We start from the raw sequence: 17,265 nt of genomic DNA, 5'->3' as shown, positions 1-17,265 counted from the left end.
CAGGATGTGGCCTGATTCCCCGCCAATGTTTTTGTTGCAGTCTGAAGCCGGTAAACGAGGTTTAGTCAGGGGGGGTTTTGGAATGTCAGGCGTTTTCTAATGATTTTGTATAAGATACGAAACGTTCATCTGAAACTGAAATGAAAATAAATTCCATGTTGATGTATGTGATAGGTGTCCTTTGTTCTTGTTATACAGTGATGGTTTAGTAAAAAAAGAACCTGGGGCATTTGAATAAGAATGCAGTGTATGTTTCCCACACTACTTAAATCATCTTAATTTATCCCAGAAGTGATTTGCAGGCTACTCAGCTCTCCACACAATACTTTGTTTATTTGTAATTCATAATGATGAGTCTTTTAGGGTTGTCACTGGTTAAGTTGCCCTAAAATTGTGTATAAAGTCACACAGATGCAAGAGGAACGAACTATTGTCTTGGGTTTATCATTTTAAGCATTTATTTTCATATGATCCACTCATTAGATCCAGTCTTGTCAATAAAAAATGTAGTTACCGTAACATAAGGTGACGTGATGTCTCATTAAATCCACCTTCATCACAAACACTGTGCATTTGCTGTATATGTGCTTCATTCTTTGCAATAACAATAATAATAAGAAGAAGAAGAAACACTATCACTTGCTTATAGTTTATTAAGACTCTGCAGCATGTCATTACACGTTTGTAACACACGCAGGAGCGACACACACACACACACAGGTGGGCTCTCTGTCGTTGACGTGAGAACACAGCTTCATCCCACTCCTCCCTCCAGTCTGTGGACACTAACCAGGAGAAATGTGCCACACGTGCACCCAAAAACACTTAAACACAAACTAGGAGACACTACATGATCCCCAAAACAGACACACAACCACAACTCTATTCCTGACAGTCACACACCTACAAGTACATTCAAGACAGACTCCGTCATGCTGGCTAAACATGGACTAAAACAGACAAATCCTATGACTATACTGATTAAGACTGTATGTGATGTTAAGGACTTATTTAAGGCTTTATTTTTTAAGACTTTCTATAGGGCGCTTGTGCTCAGACTTCCTCAATGAAGTGTGTCCTGGAGGGCTGAATGAGAGTGTGTCACTGTGGGGGGAGCAAACAGAAATGTTCCATCATCAAAGACAGGATTTTATAATCACATACTCGGATAGTTTTGCTGTGAGTTGGTGTGTGTATGCTCACCTGCTGGCAGTGTGTCTATCGTGTGTCCATTTCAGCCGTCCTGTCCTCCACTGCTGGGCTTTGTGACCTGGACGATCTCCACTGAGGTGAAGCCTTTGGCGGTCGAGGCTCGATTCCTGGTCCTCATTTTATTCAGAGCCATCTCAGCCATGTCTGCGCGCTCCTCAGCGTCATCCAGCTCGTGGATTGTCTTCCTGTACTTGGACAGGCTGCTGTTGGCCTGCTCCTCCTGCAGTGACACAGATCAGATGTTTGTCAGTCAAATGAGCGCGCTAACGTCTCTTTGAGAGAGAGTGAGAACGCGGGAGCTTAAAAACATCACCTCTGCATGGTCCCTTAACTCTCTGCTTTTGAGACATTTAAATTTGTCCTATTCTTGACTGACATGAGGCAAGGTTACACGCACATACTGGTGTTAAATCCAATGTGAATCCCTCCTACTCACAGCTTCCTCTATCTGCCGTTTGTAGCACTTGAGCTTGTTCTGGAGTTTCTCCACCAGCTCCTGCATGCGCTGGTTGGTCTTGTGGTCCTCCTCTGTCTGGAAGATCAGCTCCTTGAGTCGGCGCTCTCCTTTGCGGAGAGCTTTCACCGTTTCCGTGTGGCGCTTCTGCTCCTGATCCATCGAGTTCTCCAGCTCTTTGATCTAGCGGGAGAGTAGGAAAGGAGTGGAGGTGAGGTCGTGTCTGATGAGACGAGAGGCCTCGTCCAGGTGTTATGTCACCTTGTGTTCGGTTTCTACCAGCCCCTCACCCTGGTTTCCAGTTTTTGGATGGTGCGTTTGCCGGCCTTCAGTGCCTGCTGCTCAGCCTCCTCCAGCTTCATAGTGAGGTCTTTCAGGTTCTGCTCCTGGTTCTTCTTGACCCTCTCCAGGTGGGAGCTCCGCTCCTGCTCCTGCCGAAGCTCCTCACACAGTCGTGTTGCCTGGACACAGACACGAATGTTTCTGCACGGTTCATTTTGAACTCAACTCAAATCATGTAAGTGAAACTGTGGGAATATGTGTCAGGTAACTCTCACGTCCGTCACAGCCTTCTTGGCTCTCTCATCGGCGGCACGAAACTCTGAGATCAGCTCCTCGTTCTCACTGGACACTCGAGTGAGGTCTGCCTCCAGTTTTCTCTTCAGAATAGTCAGACTTTGGTTCTGGTGCGAAGAGAAAAATAAATGAGATAATATGATTAAAGGACACAGTTCACCCGTGGATGCTCTCTGCAGCCTTCCTAGCGGAGCCGCTTACGTGCATGCTGATCTCGCTGAACCTCTCTGTGGTGTCCACCAGCTCCTGCTCGATCTGTTTGCGGGCCCTCTCAGATGCCTCCAGACCTCCTCTCAGCTCCTCCATCTCCCCCTGCATGAGACACAGACGCCGCTCCTGGAGGCTGAATTTCTCCCTCAGCTCCTCATGCTGACGAGCATCCTCATCCATCTGCACCTGCAGATCCTGGGTTAGACGTAGCAAGCGGGAAATAAACATTATTGCGGTAGTTTTTTTTTTCCTGTTCAATAGTTTTCAAATAAAACTCACTTTGATCTGCTGCTGCAGCTTCTTGAGGGTTTTGACCAGCTCCGCATTGTTCCTGTTAGCATGCTCCAGCTGAATCTCCATCTCATTCAAGTCTCCCTCCATTTTCTTCTTCATCCTCAGAGCCTCGGCTCGACCTTTGGCCTCTGCCTCCAAACTGGCCTGCAGCGACTCCACTGCGCGCGCATGGTTCTTCCTGGACAGCACAAACGCACAGAGCTGAGTAACGGCAGTAGACATGGCGTTGGTGATATGACTAAATATGAGGTAACTGTGGCTGCTGCAGCCTGGATACATGTTTGCTCATGCTCGATACGCTAAGTCTAACCTGGTGACTTCAAACTCCTCCTCTTTCTCGTGAATTCTCCGGTCGATGTCAGCTTTGACCTGAGCCAACTCCAGCTGCACGCGCACCAGCTTACCTTCCTCCACCTGGATATACATAAAACACCACATTTTGACAAATGTATTAATTTATTTGCTCCTGCTTTGGCAATTCTTTTAAATCCTTCATAAAAAAGTAATATGGCACAAGCTCAGTTTTGTCTTAGACATTAGAGTCCTTTTCACCTCTAATGAAGTTTCGGCTTCCTCCAGAGCCAGCTGCAGCTCCTCCTTCTCCACCTCCAGTTTCTTCTTGGCTTTCTGCAGCTCGTGGACGCTGCGGCCTCCCTCGCCAAGCTGGTCGACCAACTCCTTGATCTCCTCTGTAAAGAGAAGTACACAAAACATCACTCTGTCCTGTTCTATGAGGATGACGTCACATCGCTCACACATTCCCCATTTTAATCGACTGTACGGTTAGAGAGGCACCTGAGAGGGTTTTGTTCTCCTTGCAGACAGTCTCTATGTGATCCTGGCTCTCCTCGTAAGCCGTCTTCAGCTTGTACAGTTCTGTCATGTAGGAGCGACTCTCCTTCTGGCTGCTCTCCAGTTCCAGCTGCAGCTCTTCATTCTTCTGGTGCCACTCGGCCGCCAGTTTGTCGAAAACTCTCTGTTTTTTGTCCAGAGCTGCCGCCGCCGCGTTGGACTAGTCACAGTTAAAGCATAAAAACTTGAACTGAAATAGCAAGTAAATATACAAGCAAGTAAAATAAAGAAAGATGACAAAATAATGAGAATGATCAATAGAGACAGCACTCCTCCTCCACTTCAGCTTCTAACCCACTGCAATTTCAGTTTTATCACACTAGTTACACATCTGTGAGCCAGCCACAGAGATCGGCATGTCATTTTTTTCCTAAGGGTTAAAAATGATTTCATGATACAGCAGCGTGAGAAGTTCTTAGAGCAAGTGCATAGAAATAAGTGTATGAGTATGAGTGTGTGCATGTGTGTGTGCATGTGTGCACCTTCTCCAGGTCTATGGTGAGGTCCTCCACTTCTCCCTGCAGCCTCTGCTTGATCTTCTCCAAGCTGGCAGCTCTGGCCTGGGCCGCCTCCGCTGCCTCCTCAGCCTCCTGGAGACGCACTGCAAGTTTGCGCCTGGAGGAGAGTGGGCGGAAGGAAAGATGGAGAGTCAACTGGGAGATTCATTTAAAAAAGCGTGAACACTGGTTTATTTTTATTAAAGCATAGGACTGATATGAAACTCAGAGGTCGCAAGCTTGAGGTTGGTTTAACCTACTTGGTCTCTTCCAGCTCCTCAGTGCGGTGGATGGCGTCTGTCTCATACTTGCTCCTCCAGGAGGTGACGTCAGCGTTGAGCTTGGACACGAGGCGCTGCAGCTCACTACGGGCTTCTGACTCCTCCTCCAGCTGCTCCTTCAGCAGCGAGAGGTCATGGCGGGCGTTGGCCAAGGCCACCACGGCTGTGTTCCGACCCTGCAGAAAGACAGACTGGTCATTATTGTTGATTTTATGAGAGGTTTTAAGTTTATGTGCATGTTTCATCTGCAGAAATGTGACTGAACCCACGTGAGAGGTTAAACAAGTCTGTGTGAGTGTGCACATGCGTACCTTGTTCTCCTCATCCACCTGCCTCTTGAGCTCATCCACCTGCAGGGCGAGCGAGGCCTTCAGCCTGCTCGCCTGCGTCAGCTTACTCTGCGCGTCTTCCAACTCCCGGCTCAGATCATTATTCTCCGCTTCACACACACAAAAAACAATATCAAAACACTAGTAGATGAGACTATGAGAAGCATGACTAAACTGTGTTGGTGTGTTCTCACCAGTCAGGTGGATTTTGGTCGAGTTGAGCTCAGTCTGAGTGCGCTCCAGCTCAGCCAGGCGAGCGTTGGCCTCTGCCAGATTGTCTTCCAGCTTATGAGCGTGGACCTCAGAGTTCATCTACAGACAAAAAGGCAAAAAGCACAACAGTTTACAAGTTCACATTCCTGTCGGATGTCTTTGGTTGATGGAGTTAACCAGACAAATGACTTTATACTTTTGCTTTCTGTGTGGTCTCTATGGTGACGCTTAGATCTTCGATCTCAGCCTTCATGCTCATTTTGTCCTTCTCCAGTTTGACTTTCAGCCTGGTCAGGTTCTCCAGCTGCTCGCCCAGCTCTGCCATCACGTCTGAGTGCTTCTTTCTCAGCCCGGCTGCTGTGGCCTCTGACTGGAGTGCAGCCTCCTCCAGCTCCCGCCTCAGCTTCAGTAGTTCCGTCTCCCGCTTCCTGTTCTGCTCGATCTGATGAAAAGGTGGCGCAGACGTGGAGATGAACAGGGCAGAGATGATTTTAGAGTTGTGTGCTAAGGCTAAGACTCACAGCTGTCTGTAGCACACTCACCTGTGACACGGTGGCTCCTCCAGCCTCCTCCAGCCTGTCACTGAGATCCTCCAGATCTCGAGACAGCTCGGCCCTCTGCTTCTCAACCTGTCAGAGAACAGTGTTGACTGCAAGGTGTCATATCCCACGTTTCAGCTTATATGTTGTAATGGCCGTTCTAAGTCTTTTCTATCTTATAACGGCTGAAAAGATGGATGTTAAAATGTATACCTTAGCTCTCATGGCTCGTTCGGCCTCCAGCTCCTCCTCCAGCTCCTCAATGCGGCCCTGAAAGAAAGAGATGCAACATGATACCAACAAAATAATGCAATTTTTTTAAAATCATTACACACCACAATGAGGTGTCAGAGGCCAGCAATGTCATAAGCCGTAATGTGACTGTAAACAATTGGAGAAATGTTTGCAACATTTGCTAAAGTTAAACTAAAAGCTGCTGCCATTGGCCTGGAGGGTACTTGGTCATTAGCCGGGAGTTTTGGACAAATGAAAATGATGTCCTGATGATGGTGATAGATAGAGGACAACAGTCGCTGAAACACTTGTACCTGGTGCTCTTTGAGCTTGCGGCTAAGCATGGAGCTCAGAGCTTGTTCGTCTTCCATCTTGGAGTTCATGTTGCTGATTTCAAAGTCTCTCCTAGAAGAACACACAGAGAGAGAGACGATGCATACATGAATAAGGAGCTGCATAAGAGTTTCCTGTGGGTAAAAATGTAGAGATGAAGTGTGCGTGTGTGTGGGGGTCTCACTTCTTGATGACCTCCTCCAGATCGACCTTTGCGTTCTCCATCTCGTTCAAGTTCTCTATGGTCATCCTCAGGTCTCCTTCTGCCTTCCTCCGTGCCTTTTCCACCTCTGCCCTGATCCTCTTCTCCTGCTCCCAGCTGTCCTCAAGCTATACATATATGTACATAGATACACAAGGTCTTAAAGAGTCTTTCCGACAAACATATCAAGTCTTTCTGTGCAGGACTCTTGTACCTCGTTCACTTGGGTGTTAAGCCTGCTGTTGGTCTTAGTTAGATGGTTGACTTTGTCTTCCTCTGTCTGGAGATCCTCCAGAGTTTTCTGAATAAATTATGAAATATTATACATGAATCGTTTTGCTATTAAACTCATAATAATATGTCATTGTAAATATAAACTTAGTGTTCACGGTTGGTCTACCTGTTGCAGGTCCTCCAGAGCTCTCTTTTCCTTCTGCAGTTTGGCGACTTGGTCGTCCCTCTGGCTCAGGTCACCTGTCAGAGTCCGCACTTTGTAGTCCAGACCCTAAACACAACATTGAACAAAAATCGAATAATTAAATCAAACATTTACACAAGTATCGTCCCCCCCATCGACCCTCATCCTCCTCCCCTTTACCTGTTTCTCCTTCTCCGTCTTGGCCACTGTGGACTCCAGAGACTCCAGGTCTCTCTTCAGCTCAGTCAGTTCCCCCTCCAGCTGCCTCCTCTGGCCATGAAGAGAAGCTGCGTTGCCCTCTTCTTCCTCCAGGCGCTCACGCAGGTCCTTAAATTCACGGCTTTTGTTAACACAAGGTCAAATCGCTTTATCCATGTTTTTCAAGATGTATAATCCAAAAGCACAAGATCAAAAGTGATCTTGTGGTATAAACTTCATATAAACATCCCATGATTATTATTATTGTCAGTCATCAGTTATTTATTGTTCACTATTAGAGGTAAATTACCTGCAGTGACTCCTCCAGCTGGACCTTTTGGTGCATCAGCTGGGTACAGCGCTCCTCAGCATCACCTAGTGTGTCCTGCTCCTGCAGAGAGAGAGACACATACGTGAATGCAGTGCATCTCTGTGTGTTTGCCAGTGACATTTGTATTTAGTTTGTTATACTTTGACAGGCAGCAGCATCACATCTATTCATTATATATCTCATGCCCATGATAGATATGCAGATAGCAACTGATTGATCTTTGTGTACCGAACCACCCTCTTGAGACAAGTGAAGTGATTTTTGTTTTGAAATTAGTCTAAATTAAATTTTGAAACAGTTTTTTGTTAACACTCTCTAATGCACATGTGTCAAACTGGTGGCCCGGGGGCCACATGTGGCCCTCCAATAATTACATGTGGACCGCCCACCACTGAGCGAGGTGATGGAATAGAGACAGAATATAAGACTAAATGTATTTGCCGGCAATATTTTTTATAATAGTAATAAGACATTCGGTTGTAATCATTGCTTTATTAAATGTATTACACTCAACATAAAATGACATATATTTAAGCTGTTTTAATCACAATCATCCTCGTCATTATTTGCTAAATTTTAATTCTCTTAATTCTCATAAATATGTCTTTATTGTGAATCATTTTATATCAAAACAAGCACTTTTACTTTGCAATTCTGTCTAATATCATAATGAATATCTTATATTGACCACTGGCTACTAAATAGTTGTTTTTTCCACTTTATTTCCTCTATGTTGGCCCCCGCTTGACCAAATTAGATGCTCATTGGTCCCCAGGTCATTTCAGTTTGACACCCCTGCTCTAACGTATCAATATCATCATATTGGGTCTAACTAGCATTTGTTCAAAGATACAATTTCTACACTGGTTTTTATCCACTTTCCCTTTATCCGTACAAAATGGATTGATTGATTCATGCAAATACACATAGTCTCTGCAACACTTTTCTAATGCAGTTTAACTCTATTTCCATAAAGGGTGAACTGGTAGAATCGACATTTTCATTGTGTTTCTATATTAATGATTTAAAAGCTGCAATGGCATGTAGCTTGTGTAGCATGTGTGCACACTAACTCGCTCACTACTGTATGATCCGAGTCCCATTATGTGCCAGTGTGCACTTACTGCAGCCAGGGCCAGGGTTAGGTCGTTCTTCTCCTGTGACAGAGTGACCATCTTCCCCTCAAGATCTTTGATCTTGCCCTCCAGCCCCTTGACCTTCTCCACTGACTCCCTCAGCTCCTCTTCCTTGGCCTTGAAAATCTCCTCCTGGCGGGCGACCATGAGAAGGGGCTTCACCTGTGGGAGACATGGTGATGATGATGATAAAGGTAATCTATCGTTCATCAAGCAGGGAATAAGTCAACGTTTTACCTTTGTGTAAAGTTTCCACCAGCCCCAGAAGCGTAACTGGAGGAACTTCCTCACATTACGCTGGATGGCCATCAGTGCAATTCTGCATCACCCACACAGAGACGTAGTTAGAGAAGTGAGTCACCGTCACGAGAACCCACTCTAAAAACACCAACACACACTGACCGTCTGTCCACCATCTTCTTAAACTCGATCCTCATCAGAGTTCCTCTGAGTTGAGACTGCAGCAAGGTTATGATCTTCGCCAGCCGCTCGTCACGCATGTCCTCCAGCTTTGCCAGGACGCCTGCGCGGAAAAACACCTGGAGAGGGAAATGTAAAATATTGACATTGTGATTTCATTTATATTATAAAAGTATCTCAAAATTGTCCTTAATTGAAGCACATGAGTGACTGTAACTATCCGCTGTTGGTGTCAACAGTGTGTGTACGAATACGGCTGATGTACCTTGCTGTGACCGATGCGGTACTCCATATTATCCAGACCAACAGAGCCCAGGATGAGCTCAGAGGCCTTCTTGTTGTCAACAAACCCTTTTGGGATAACGTTGGGGTTGAGAATACAGTACCTAGAAGACAAGAGGAGGAGGAGGAGAACAAAAGGACAGTTCATAAAATCCCTCAAAATATTACCCATGTTAAGTTATGTTTCTAAAATGGAGGCAGCCCTTTGTACGCAGTAAAAGCGTTAAACCGCCTCTTTATGGCCTGAAATGCAACATTAGTGCAGTTGAAGAAAATGGAGATGCCACTGGAGTTACAGTGATCAACGTAAAAGTCATTGGGTCAGACCTTTGTTTGAATTCTGGATACTGTAGTCTATTGGGGAATCCTTTCCTGCAGATACGAATCCCCTCTAGGACGCCGTTACAGGCTAACTGGTGCAAGATCAGGTGATTATCTGTCACACCTGTGAAAATGAAACACACACAGAAAGAGAGAGAGAGAGAGAATGTGTCTAACAAGCCCAAAAACTTTCATCAGCGTATTTCACAGGAAAACATGTAACTATGACCTTAGCATTGTGACACGTTCATTTATTTTTATTGAACCACACAGTGGTGTGAGGCAACATTGGCTTAGCAAGAAGTGAGTGAGAGAGGAGTGCCATTTACTGTAAATAAGCTGCCCTTGGTAAAACAGTGGCTCTGCCTGGAGTGCGACTAATATATTGCCTTCAGCTGATCACAGCTGGGGCATATATCTATCTCACATAAATAGCAATAACTGGCTGATGGCACTAAATAACAATTGGTGAATAATAATTATTCAAAAAAAACTGGCTTGATGAATTAGTATACATAAATCGAACATCACACACACACTCTCTGACCTGACTTCTTGAACTCGTTGGGTATGATGCAGCGGACAAAGTGTGGAGCAGTGCTTCGCAGGGTGCTCATCAGTTTGTTCAGCTGTTCCTGTTGAGCAGAGATAAACTGTATGAAGTTAATGGACACCTGTGAGTGTGTGAGTCTGCTGGTGATATTTGTGGTTTCACTGGAGTGTCATGTGTGTTTTGATGGTTGGTTCGGACTTGAGTGAGGTTGTGTTGCGTGTGTTGACAGTTTTTTGGTCAAAGACAAAGTCCAGTGTGTTTTCTGACAGAAATCAAATGTGCATGTCTGTGTCTCTGTGAGTTACCCTGTAGAAGTTGGAGACCGTTTGGAAGGAAGATCCCTTTTTCTGCTTCTTGGTCCCTGCAGTGCCCTCCTCCTCTTTGAAGAGCAGAGCCAACAGGGGCATGGAGGACTTCTGGAAGAGACCCACCACTGTCTCGTTCAGAGGGTCTTTGTTCTTCTCGAGCCAACCGGTGATGTTGTAACCCACCTGTGAAAGGCACAAACTGCTGAAGTGAATCAATTTCATGCACAAAAGTCCACAAAGTAAACACAAACACATGCGCTTGCCCCCGAGCATCTCCTTGTGTAGGTACATGTCAGATGTTCCAACAGTGGTCCAGTACTCACAGTGCCAGCATAGTGCACCAGTTCAAAGTGGGCCTCGGCTCCTTTCTTTCCAGGTTTTGGCTTGAGGAAGTTGGAGGACTTGCCCAGGTGGTTGTCATACAAAGATGCTTTGAAGGTCCCGTCTGTCGCCTTTGGAAACACACACTGTTCCTCCAGGATGGAAAAAATCCCCATAGGCTGGAAAGACGTGATGTAAAAAGAGAAAGACAGTGAATCATGCAGAACATCCATGTTTGTGTGCTTCATGCCGACTGTGTATTCGTGAGCGCGTTACCCTTTCCAGCAGGTCGATACAGGCCTGCAGGTCCAGACCAAAGTCAATGAAGACCCAGTCGATTCCCTCCTTCTTGTATTCTTCTTGCTCCAGCACAAACATGTGGTGGTTGAAGAACTGCTGCAGCTTCTCGTTGGTGAAGTTGATGCACAGCTGCTCAAAGCTGTTGAACTGGAGAAATAGAAATCGACAGAGGTGAGGTGGATTATATTAGGTGACCTGAAGTACAGCATACACACAAATATCTCAGCCAATAAATCAATGTGTATCTCACCTCGAAGATCTCAAAGCCAGCAATGTCTAGTACTCCTATGAAGTACTGACGCTGCATCTTGGTGTCCAGGGTCCTATTGATGCGGGTCACCATCCATTTAAACATGCGGTCATAGATGGCTTTTGCCAGAGCACCGATGGAGTACACGCACTGGTCCTGGTTCTGACCTGAGGTCAGATATTGGACAGTGGGTGTGTGCATTTGTTGAACAGTCTTTGTTCCCAATATTTAGTGTCTTTGTATTACCTTTGGTCACAAACTCATTGCCGACCTTGACCCTGGGGCGCGTTATGCCCTTCTGCAGCTCCCCAGAGTTGATGGCCATGAGGTGGGCGACTTTGTCAGCCACTTTGAGAAGGAAATGATAATGAATGAAAGGATCACAACAAGTGTGGCTGAAATGAGGCGCACAGATATAAACTGGGACATGGTCAGGATAGAGAGAGTTGAAGATAAAGAGACACGTTAATGTACAGAAAGTGAAAAAGAGGGAGGGCTTTTTATACCCTCGCTGGAATCCACATCAGCCTGTTCCTCTCTCGGTTTCTGTTTGAACTTCATGTTGCCGAAGTGCATTATGCCTCCAGTCAGCTTGTAGATGCTCATCTTCTCCTCGGGAGTGAAGCCCAGCACATCAAAGGCCTCCTGTGGGCGCATGAGCACAGAGAGAGAGAGAGAAGAGGAGATCATTAGTGTCAAACACCACAGTCATGAAGACATGAAGAGACAGCAGCACTTTGAACGGGCTAATCGACGTACTGCACATGAGCAGATTTCTAATTCACGGTATTACAGTTTTTGAAATCAATACACAGCGTGGTAAAAACCAGCTGACGCGAGACATGAGAGAAGAAGATGTTGACTGACATCAGTGAGCAGCAGCTCCTCTCCATCATCCATGTTGTCCACCACAGTCACTCCCTGGCAAACCCACACATACTGTTTGGGGTCTGGGCTCAGCAGCAGCGCCTCTGGAAAACACAGTCATTATCGTCATCACCAACAACACAATAATAATGCGTCGCCCTGAAGGAAAACCACACAGTTGAATGGATGCTACTATGGTATCACTTGGATCAGTGTTTCTCCTGGAGCTTCACCCACAGACCTGAATATGTATTTATTTTATAATTGATCTTTTAATTGATTTAATTCATTTTATGCTACAATAATCACTTTATTTTACCCTTACACTGGCATGTCAACAAGTGTGTATGAATGTGCTACATTCAGAACTTTAAGCCTGTTCACCCATTCACCGCTTCATTGCTCTTTTTAAACTATATGTTTAAACTGTTTATTTATGATCAGTTAATGGCGGCGCAGCTCTCTGTGTCTCACCTATGAGCTCTGGCTTCCTTCCAGAAAGGAGTTGGTAGAAGATGTGGTATCCTCTCTCTGCGGCCTGCTGGGAAATCACTCTTGATTTCTCTAGGAGATCTGATTTACAAACACACAAAGACAGAGGGGGGGACAAAACACAGCAGACACATCGTTACATAAACAGTTTATAAGGATCCACTTATCGTAATTATTTTTTGCACATGCTAATGTTGGTTTTACAGAACAATATCTAGTCTTATTGGACGACACATAGTAGCAGTAAAAGAATAAAACCATCAAAGCCACTCACAAGTCTCAATATCAGCACCAGCCAGCTTAGTTGTTGGCCCAAAGTGGATGCGAATGAACTTTCCCTGAAACAAAACGCAGACCCATAAAACTGATTATGACTTGTACTATTTTGGTGTGGGTGTCCTTTATTTTACTGATGTGAGCCATGTTTCTGTGTGTGTGTCCTTACAAAGCGTGAGGAGTTGTTGTTCCTGATGGTCTTGGCGTTGCCGAATGCCTCCAGCACCGGGTTAGCCTGAATGATCTGGTCCTCCAGAGAGCCCTGAGAAGAGAGGAGAGAGAGAACATTATTTAAGACGCATGAGTTAATACAGAAATCCAGAGGCCAGGGTATTCTGCATGACCGTCTGTAGGTCAACAGGTCACGCTCCAAAAACTATATTGGACCTACAATTTGAAGCTGTCGATCAGAACGTGAAATACTGCTGTGTATCATCAAAGAAGAACAACAGTGTTCAGGGGTCTGCAACATTTAGGATGAAAGGAGACATTTTTGTCCCCTCTAAAACACAGAATTATATAGACCTAGTCCTTCCATTGTTTGTGTAAATTAAAAGTAACACACTTCTGTTTTTTTGTTGTTTTTTGTATTGAGTTGCGCTCTTGAAGTCTTACATATGCATTTAAACTACATGGATGTGTACAAATGCACTTGCCTTGGAGTCTGAGGCTTTGCTCCCAGAGGCTCCAACATTGGCAAAGTACTGGATAACCTTCTTAGTGTTCTCAGTCTTGCCAGCACCGGATTCTCCACTAGAGGAAATTCACCAAAAAGGAATTAGTAACAGGGACACATGTGGACTACATGGTATACAACCTCTTTTATAGATTAGTTGATTACTGAAAGAAACTCACGTGATCAGCATAGACTGGTTCTCATGCTCTGCAGCGTCGTGGCATACAGGGGGCAGGAGAGGAGAGAAACAAAGAGACAGTGTACGTGAGGTGAGATTAATTACTGCTGATTTCCCTCAGAGCAGATCAGTGGACTGCTGATGTTCTCTGTCAGCACTGGCAGCATCACAGGCAGCTGTCAGCTGTCCCCCGGTGCCACATAATGGCCTGTAAAGTATTTTTCTATTCCCTGAACAAATCATCGCAAGCTGCAATAATTACAAACCTCCAGCAACTGCCCCACTCCCTCTTTCCACAGAGTATAACTGTGTGATTACTTGTAAGCAATTCCGCAGAGGGTTGCACCAAATCACCACATTCCACTTACATGTTTACCTCGCTTTACCAATTTTGGCTCGCTCCCCTCACTCATCGATGACTTGTGATTGACTGAAATGTCCTCCCTCCCTTTGGTCCTTAAAGTCCCCCCTCTGTGTCTGTCTCCCTCCATGTCTTCCATTGTATTCCATTGATTCTATTCTATTCCCTGCAAACTCCTCACCCATCATCATGTCATGGTAAGCGTTGTCAGAGACGGAGAAGAGGTGAGGAGGGACTTCGTTGCGTTTCTTCCCCTTGTACATCTGGGCCACTTTAGCACCGTAGACGGGCAGCCATTTGTACGGGTTGATGGTCACGCAGAAGAGGCCGGAATACGTCTTCATGTGGGAGGGGAGAAATGAAAAGGTGTGAGGTTTGCGCCAGAATAGTTGATGAACAATGAAAGAGAGAAACGCCTGGTTCAATAAGACAGAAAAGATCTATAATACAGCTACTATTTTGGGATGAGTTTATTATAAATGAAATGTCTAAATATATTATTATTATAAATCTGCATTCTACTTGCCTAGATGTTTACATAATTATTTACGGGCCTACTTTTGTATTCCACTGATTGAATGTTTCTCTCCAAAAGAGTTTGTGGACTTGTAAGAGCACTATAAAACATTTAAGCTACAATTTCTTTTTACCAAATGAATGCTAAATGAATGCTGCAGTGGCTTAATATCCTCGATAACTGTCTGTAGGATCTAAGATCTAAAAATACTGGATCCTACATTTGCCACATGACAACTCAGCAAGTTGTAGACCATAAACTGGGTTAGGGTTAGGGTCAACTCCTCATTATACATCATATAACAGTATGTTGATAGGGCCACACTGCGGAGTAGTGGCTAGTACTGTTGCCTTGCAGCCAAAAAGATGTGTGTGTGTGGTTTTTCTATGGGTACTCAAGTTCTGGGCCATTGGACACCCATTGGTGTGAATGTGAGTGTAAATGGTTGTTTGTCTCTGTGTCCCTGTGATGGACTGGTGACCTGTCCAGGCTATACCCCACCTTTCATCCCATCTCAGCTGAGATTGGCATGAGCAGCCCCTCCAACCCTCATGTGGAGGATAAAGCAGTAGACAATGATTGAGGGACTGAGTATGCTTATACTGCTTGAGCTAAATCAACTTCTTATGGGTAGAATATGTGTAAAACCCCTTTAGTGACCCGTTAATGTGGCTGAATCTGAACTAACTGTGTTGAGTTGAGTGACGGGCTTACATAGATCCTCATGCTGACGTAGCGGCTGCGCAGGTTTTCCATGACACTGGCCTCATTGAGGAAAGTGAGGTTGGCCATGTCGCAGGCCTGGTAGAACTTGGGAGGATTCATCTGCTGAATATCATCCTTCTTCACACTCACAGTCTAATGAGAGGAACAACAATCACTGTGTCAACATTTCCATCACGATTAAGTGAATGTCGAGGACAAAATGCTTCAGTCTCACTGTGTTCTTGGAGGTCTTGACGGTGACTTTGTCCCCGTCGTCAGACTGAATCTCCCCAGCGATGAAAGCCTCCTTCTCATCTTTGACCCAGCAAGAGCGCTTGATGTCGTATGGTTTGTTCATGACATCCATCCGCTCCTTTTCTGACGGAACCAGGAACGGCATGGGGTCCACATCGTCCCTGCACTCTCCTTTATACCCACCTGGCATAGCTGCTGCTTCTCCTGCACACACCAACTGACCAGCTCACTCACCCACTGACTGACTGACTGACTGCTGCAGAGAGAGGCTGAGAGATGGATAGAAAGTGGAAATAGAGGTTTTACAAGTAGCGAGAGGAAGACTTTGTACACACCTTGGAAAAAGAGGTGAGATGTCCTCAAGAAAACTCCAAGTCCAGTTGCCTACTATCTACACACCTGAGGATACAATGACCTGGATAACCTTCACAGACATAGCGAGAGGAAGGACAGTGTCCAGTAGTTCAGTAAAATACTCACCAACGCAGGAGGCCGAGGTTCTGGATGAATATGGGTGTGTTTATTGAAGTCATGCTCTTATATATCAGGGCCCCACTCTTGATATGGTCATGACTCTAAAATCAGCCATCACCCTGAGGCCTCATCCCTCTGATATGCCTGGCAGCTCCGGATCTGGGAATTCTTCAGTCTTCTGTCTGCCTCCAGTTGCGGTTTCCCCTGGAAAGTCATCACACAGACGGAAGGCGTCTCTTTTGCCTCGCCCCTCATCACTCGATCTGTCTTCTCCATCCCTCTGCTCATGTGTTCACCTCGATTTTCATCCCACCGTGCCTGTGCTCTCTACCCTCACTTGCTTTTGCTCTGTTGCCTGATGGGATTTGAGATGAGTAAGACAGTTTAAATTAAAACCACTGACACGCAGTGTTTTTTTTTTATGCTAATATTTTTATTTTCAAAATAAAACTCATTTATTGCTCTACTGTCTGCTCAATCCCATTATGTTTCAAAATAGATTATTTAATAAACACATCACATATGAAAATGCAATTTTTTTATCTTTATTTAAACTTTGACCTTGTTTTCTGGTTGTTGTTTTTTAAATTTTCTTTTAAGTGCCTTGGGTGTTCTGAAAAGGTGCTTATAAATATAATGTATTATTATTATTATCAAATAAATGTATTGATGTAAGTTGAATTTCTCCCAGCCCATAGAAATCATGGTCTCTTTAAAGAGTCAGCCATTAGAAATTTGGGAAGATACATTTATATAATATTATATTATATTGTATTATATTATATTATATTGTATTGTATTGTATTGTATTGTATTGTATTGTATTATATTATATTATATTATATTATATTATATTATGCTTCAAAAATGTTTTATAAACTATGATAATTAACTGGTTCAATTATGCCTCATGTCTCAAACATTTCCTGATATTAAACCATCCAAAAAGGTTTAAAGAGAATTACATTTTATTTATTTAGGTTAAGTTCATGTTCTTAAATGGGTCTTCTTAAAGCAGCATATTTGGATAAATGAGTGTGGTTTATTGCTGTCATGACCTTATCCAGAATGTAGATTCCTCCAAACTGAAGCAGCTGTTGCACATGTTCCCAAAGGGGGGCACTAAAGGACACACATTGACAATGATCACATGGACAATATCAGCCTCATACAAGTAAATGGTTTTACTAAACTATGTGCAATATTTCCATTGTCCGAAGTAATTATTATAATGCATTCAAATGAATTGACACGACAATGTCCTCACTGTCCTCTTGGTCTTCAATGGTCAATTCATGAAATTCATTATTTGTCCAATTTACCGTTCTTGTCTAATATTTTGAGAGGTTAAGAAAGCGAACATTGTGTCTGTCTGTCTGTGTGTGTGTGTGTGTGTGTGC

General features: G+C 44.5%; 1 protein-coding gene across 1 annotated transcript; it reads right to left on the bottom strand.

Moving 5' to 3' along the window:
- Positions 1-635: 635 nt before the first annotated feature.
- On the bottom strand, positions 636-15,661 carry LOC122759853 (myosin-16-like). Its single transcript, XM_044014850.1, has 44 exons — positions 15,372-15,661; positions 15,146-15,289; positions 14,096-14,252; positions 13,555-13,582; positions 13,356-13,452; positions 12,869-12,961; positions 12,698-12,761; positions 12,406-12,504; positions 11,932-12,035; positions 11,571-11,709; positions 11,311-11,412; positions 11,065-11,231; positions 10,791-10,961; positions 10,517-10,693; positions 10,191-10,376; positions 9,880-9,967; positions 9,339-9,456; positions 8,995-9,115; positions 8,712-8,848; positions 8,547-8,628; positions 8,298-8,471; positions 7,153-7,233; positions 6,825-6,971; positions 6,627-6,731; positions 6,441-6,527; positions 6,209-6,354; positions 6,006-6,096; positions 5,671-5,727; positions 5,461-5,547; positions 5,115-5,360; positions 4,900-5,017; positions 4,688-4,815; positions 4,356-4,552; positions 4,081-4,213; positions 3,542-3,758; positions 3,299-3,435; positions 3,057-3,160; positions 2,732-2,924; positions 2,444-2,647; positions 2,224-2,349; positions 1,957-2,127; positions 1,649-1,849; positions 1,204-1,432; positions 636-1,104 (listed from the first exon to the last, which is right to left on the bottom strand). The coding sequence occupies exons 1-43, from the start codon at positions 15,579-15,581 to the stop codon at positions 1,235-1,237; spliced, it is 5,832 nt and encodes a 1,943-aa protein (XP_043870785.1). The 5' UTR covers positions 15,582-15,661; the 3' UTR covers positions 636-1,104; positions 1,204-1,234.
- Between the last annotated feature and the right edge of the window lie 1,604 nt (positions 15,662-17,265).

Source organism: Solea senegalensis, unplaced genomic scaffold (assembly GCF_019176455.1).
Source record: "Solea senegalensis isolate Sse05_10M unplaced genomic scaffold, IFAPA_SoseM_1 scf7180000012513, whole genome shotgun sequence".
NCBI classification, from domain to species: Eukaryota; Metazoa; Chordata; class Actinopteri; order Pleuronectiformes; family Soleidae; genus Solea; species Solea senegalensis.
The sequence above is the reverse complement of the archived record's forward strand: the minus strand, read 5'-3'. Positions and strand labels throughout refer to the sequence as shown.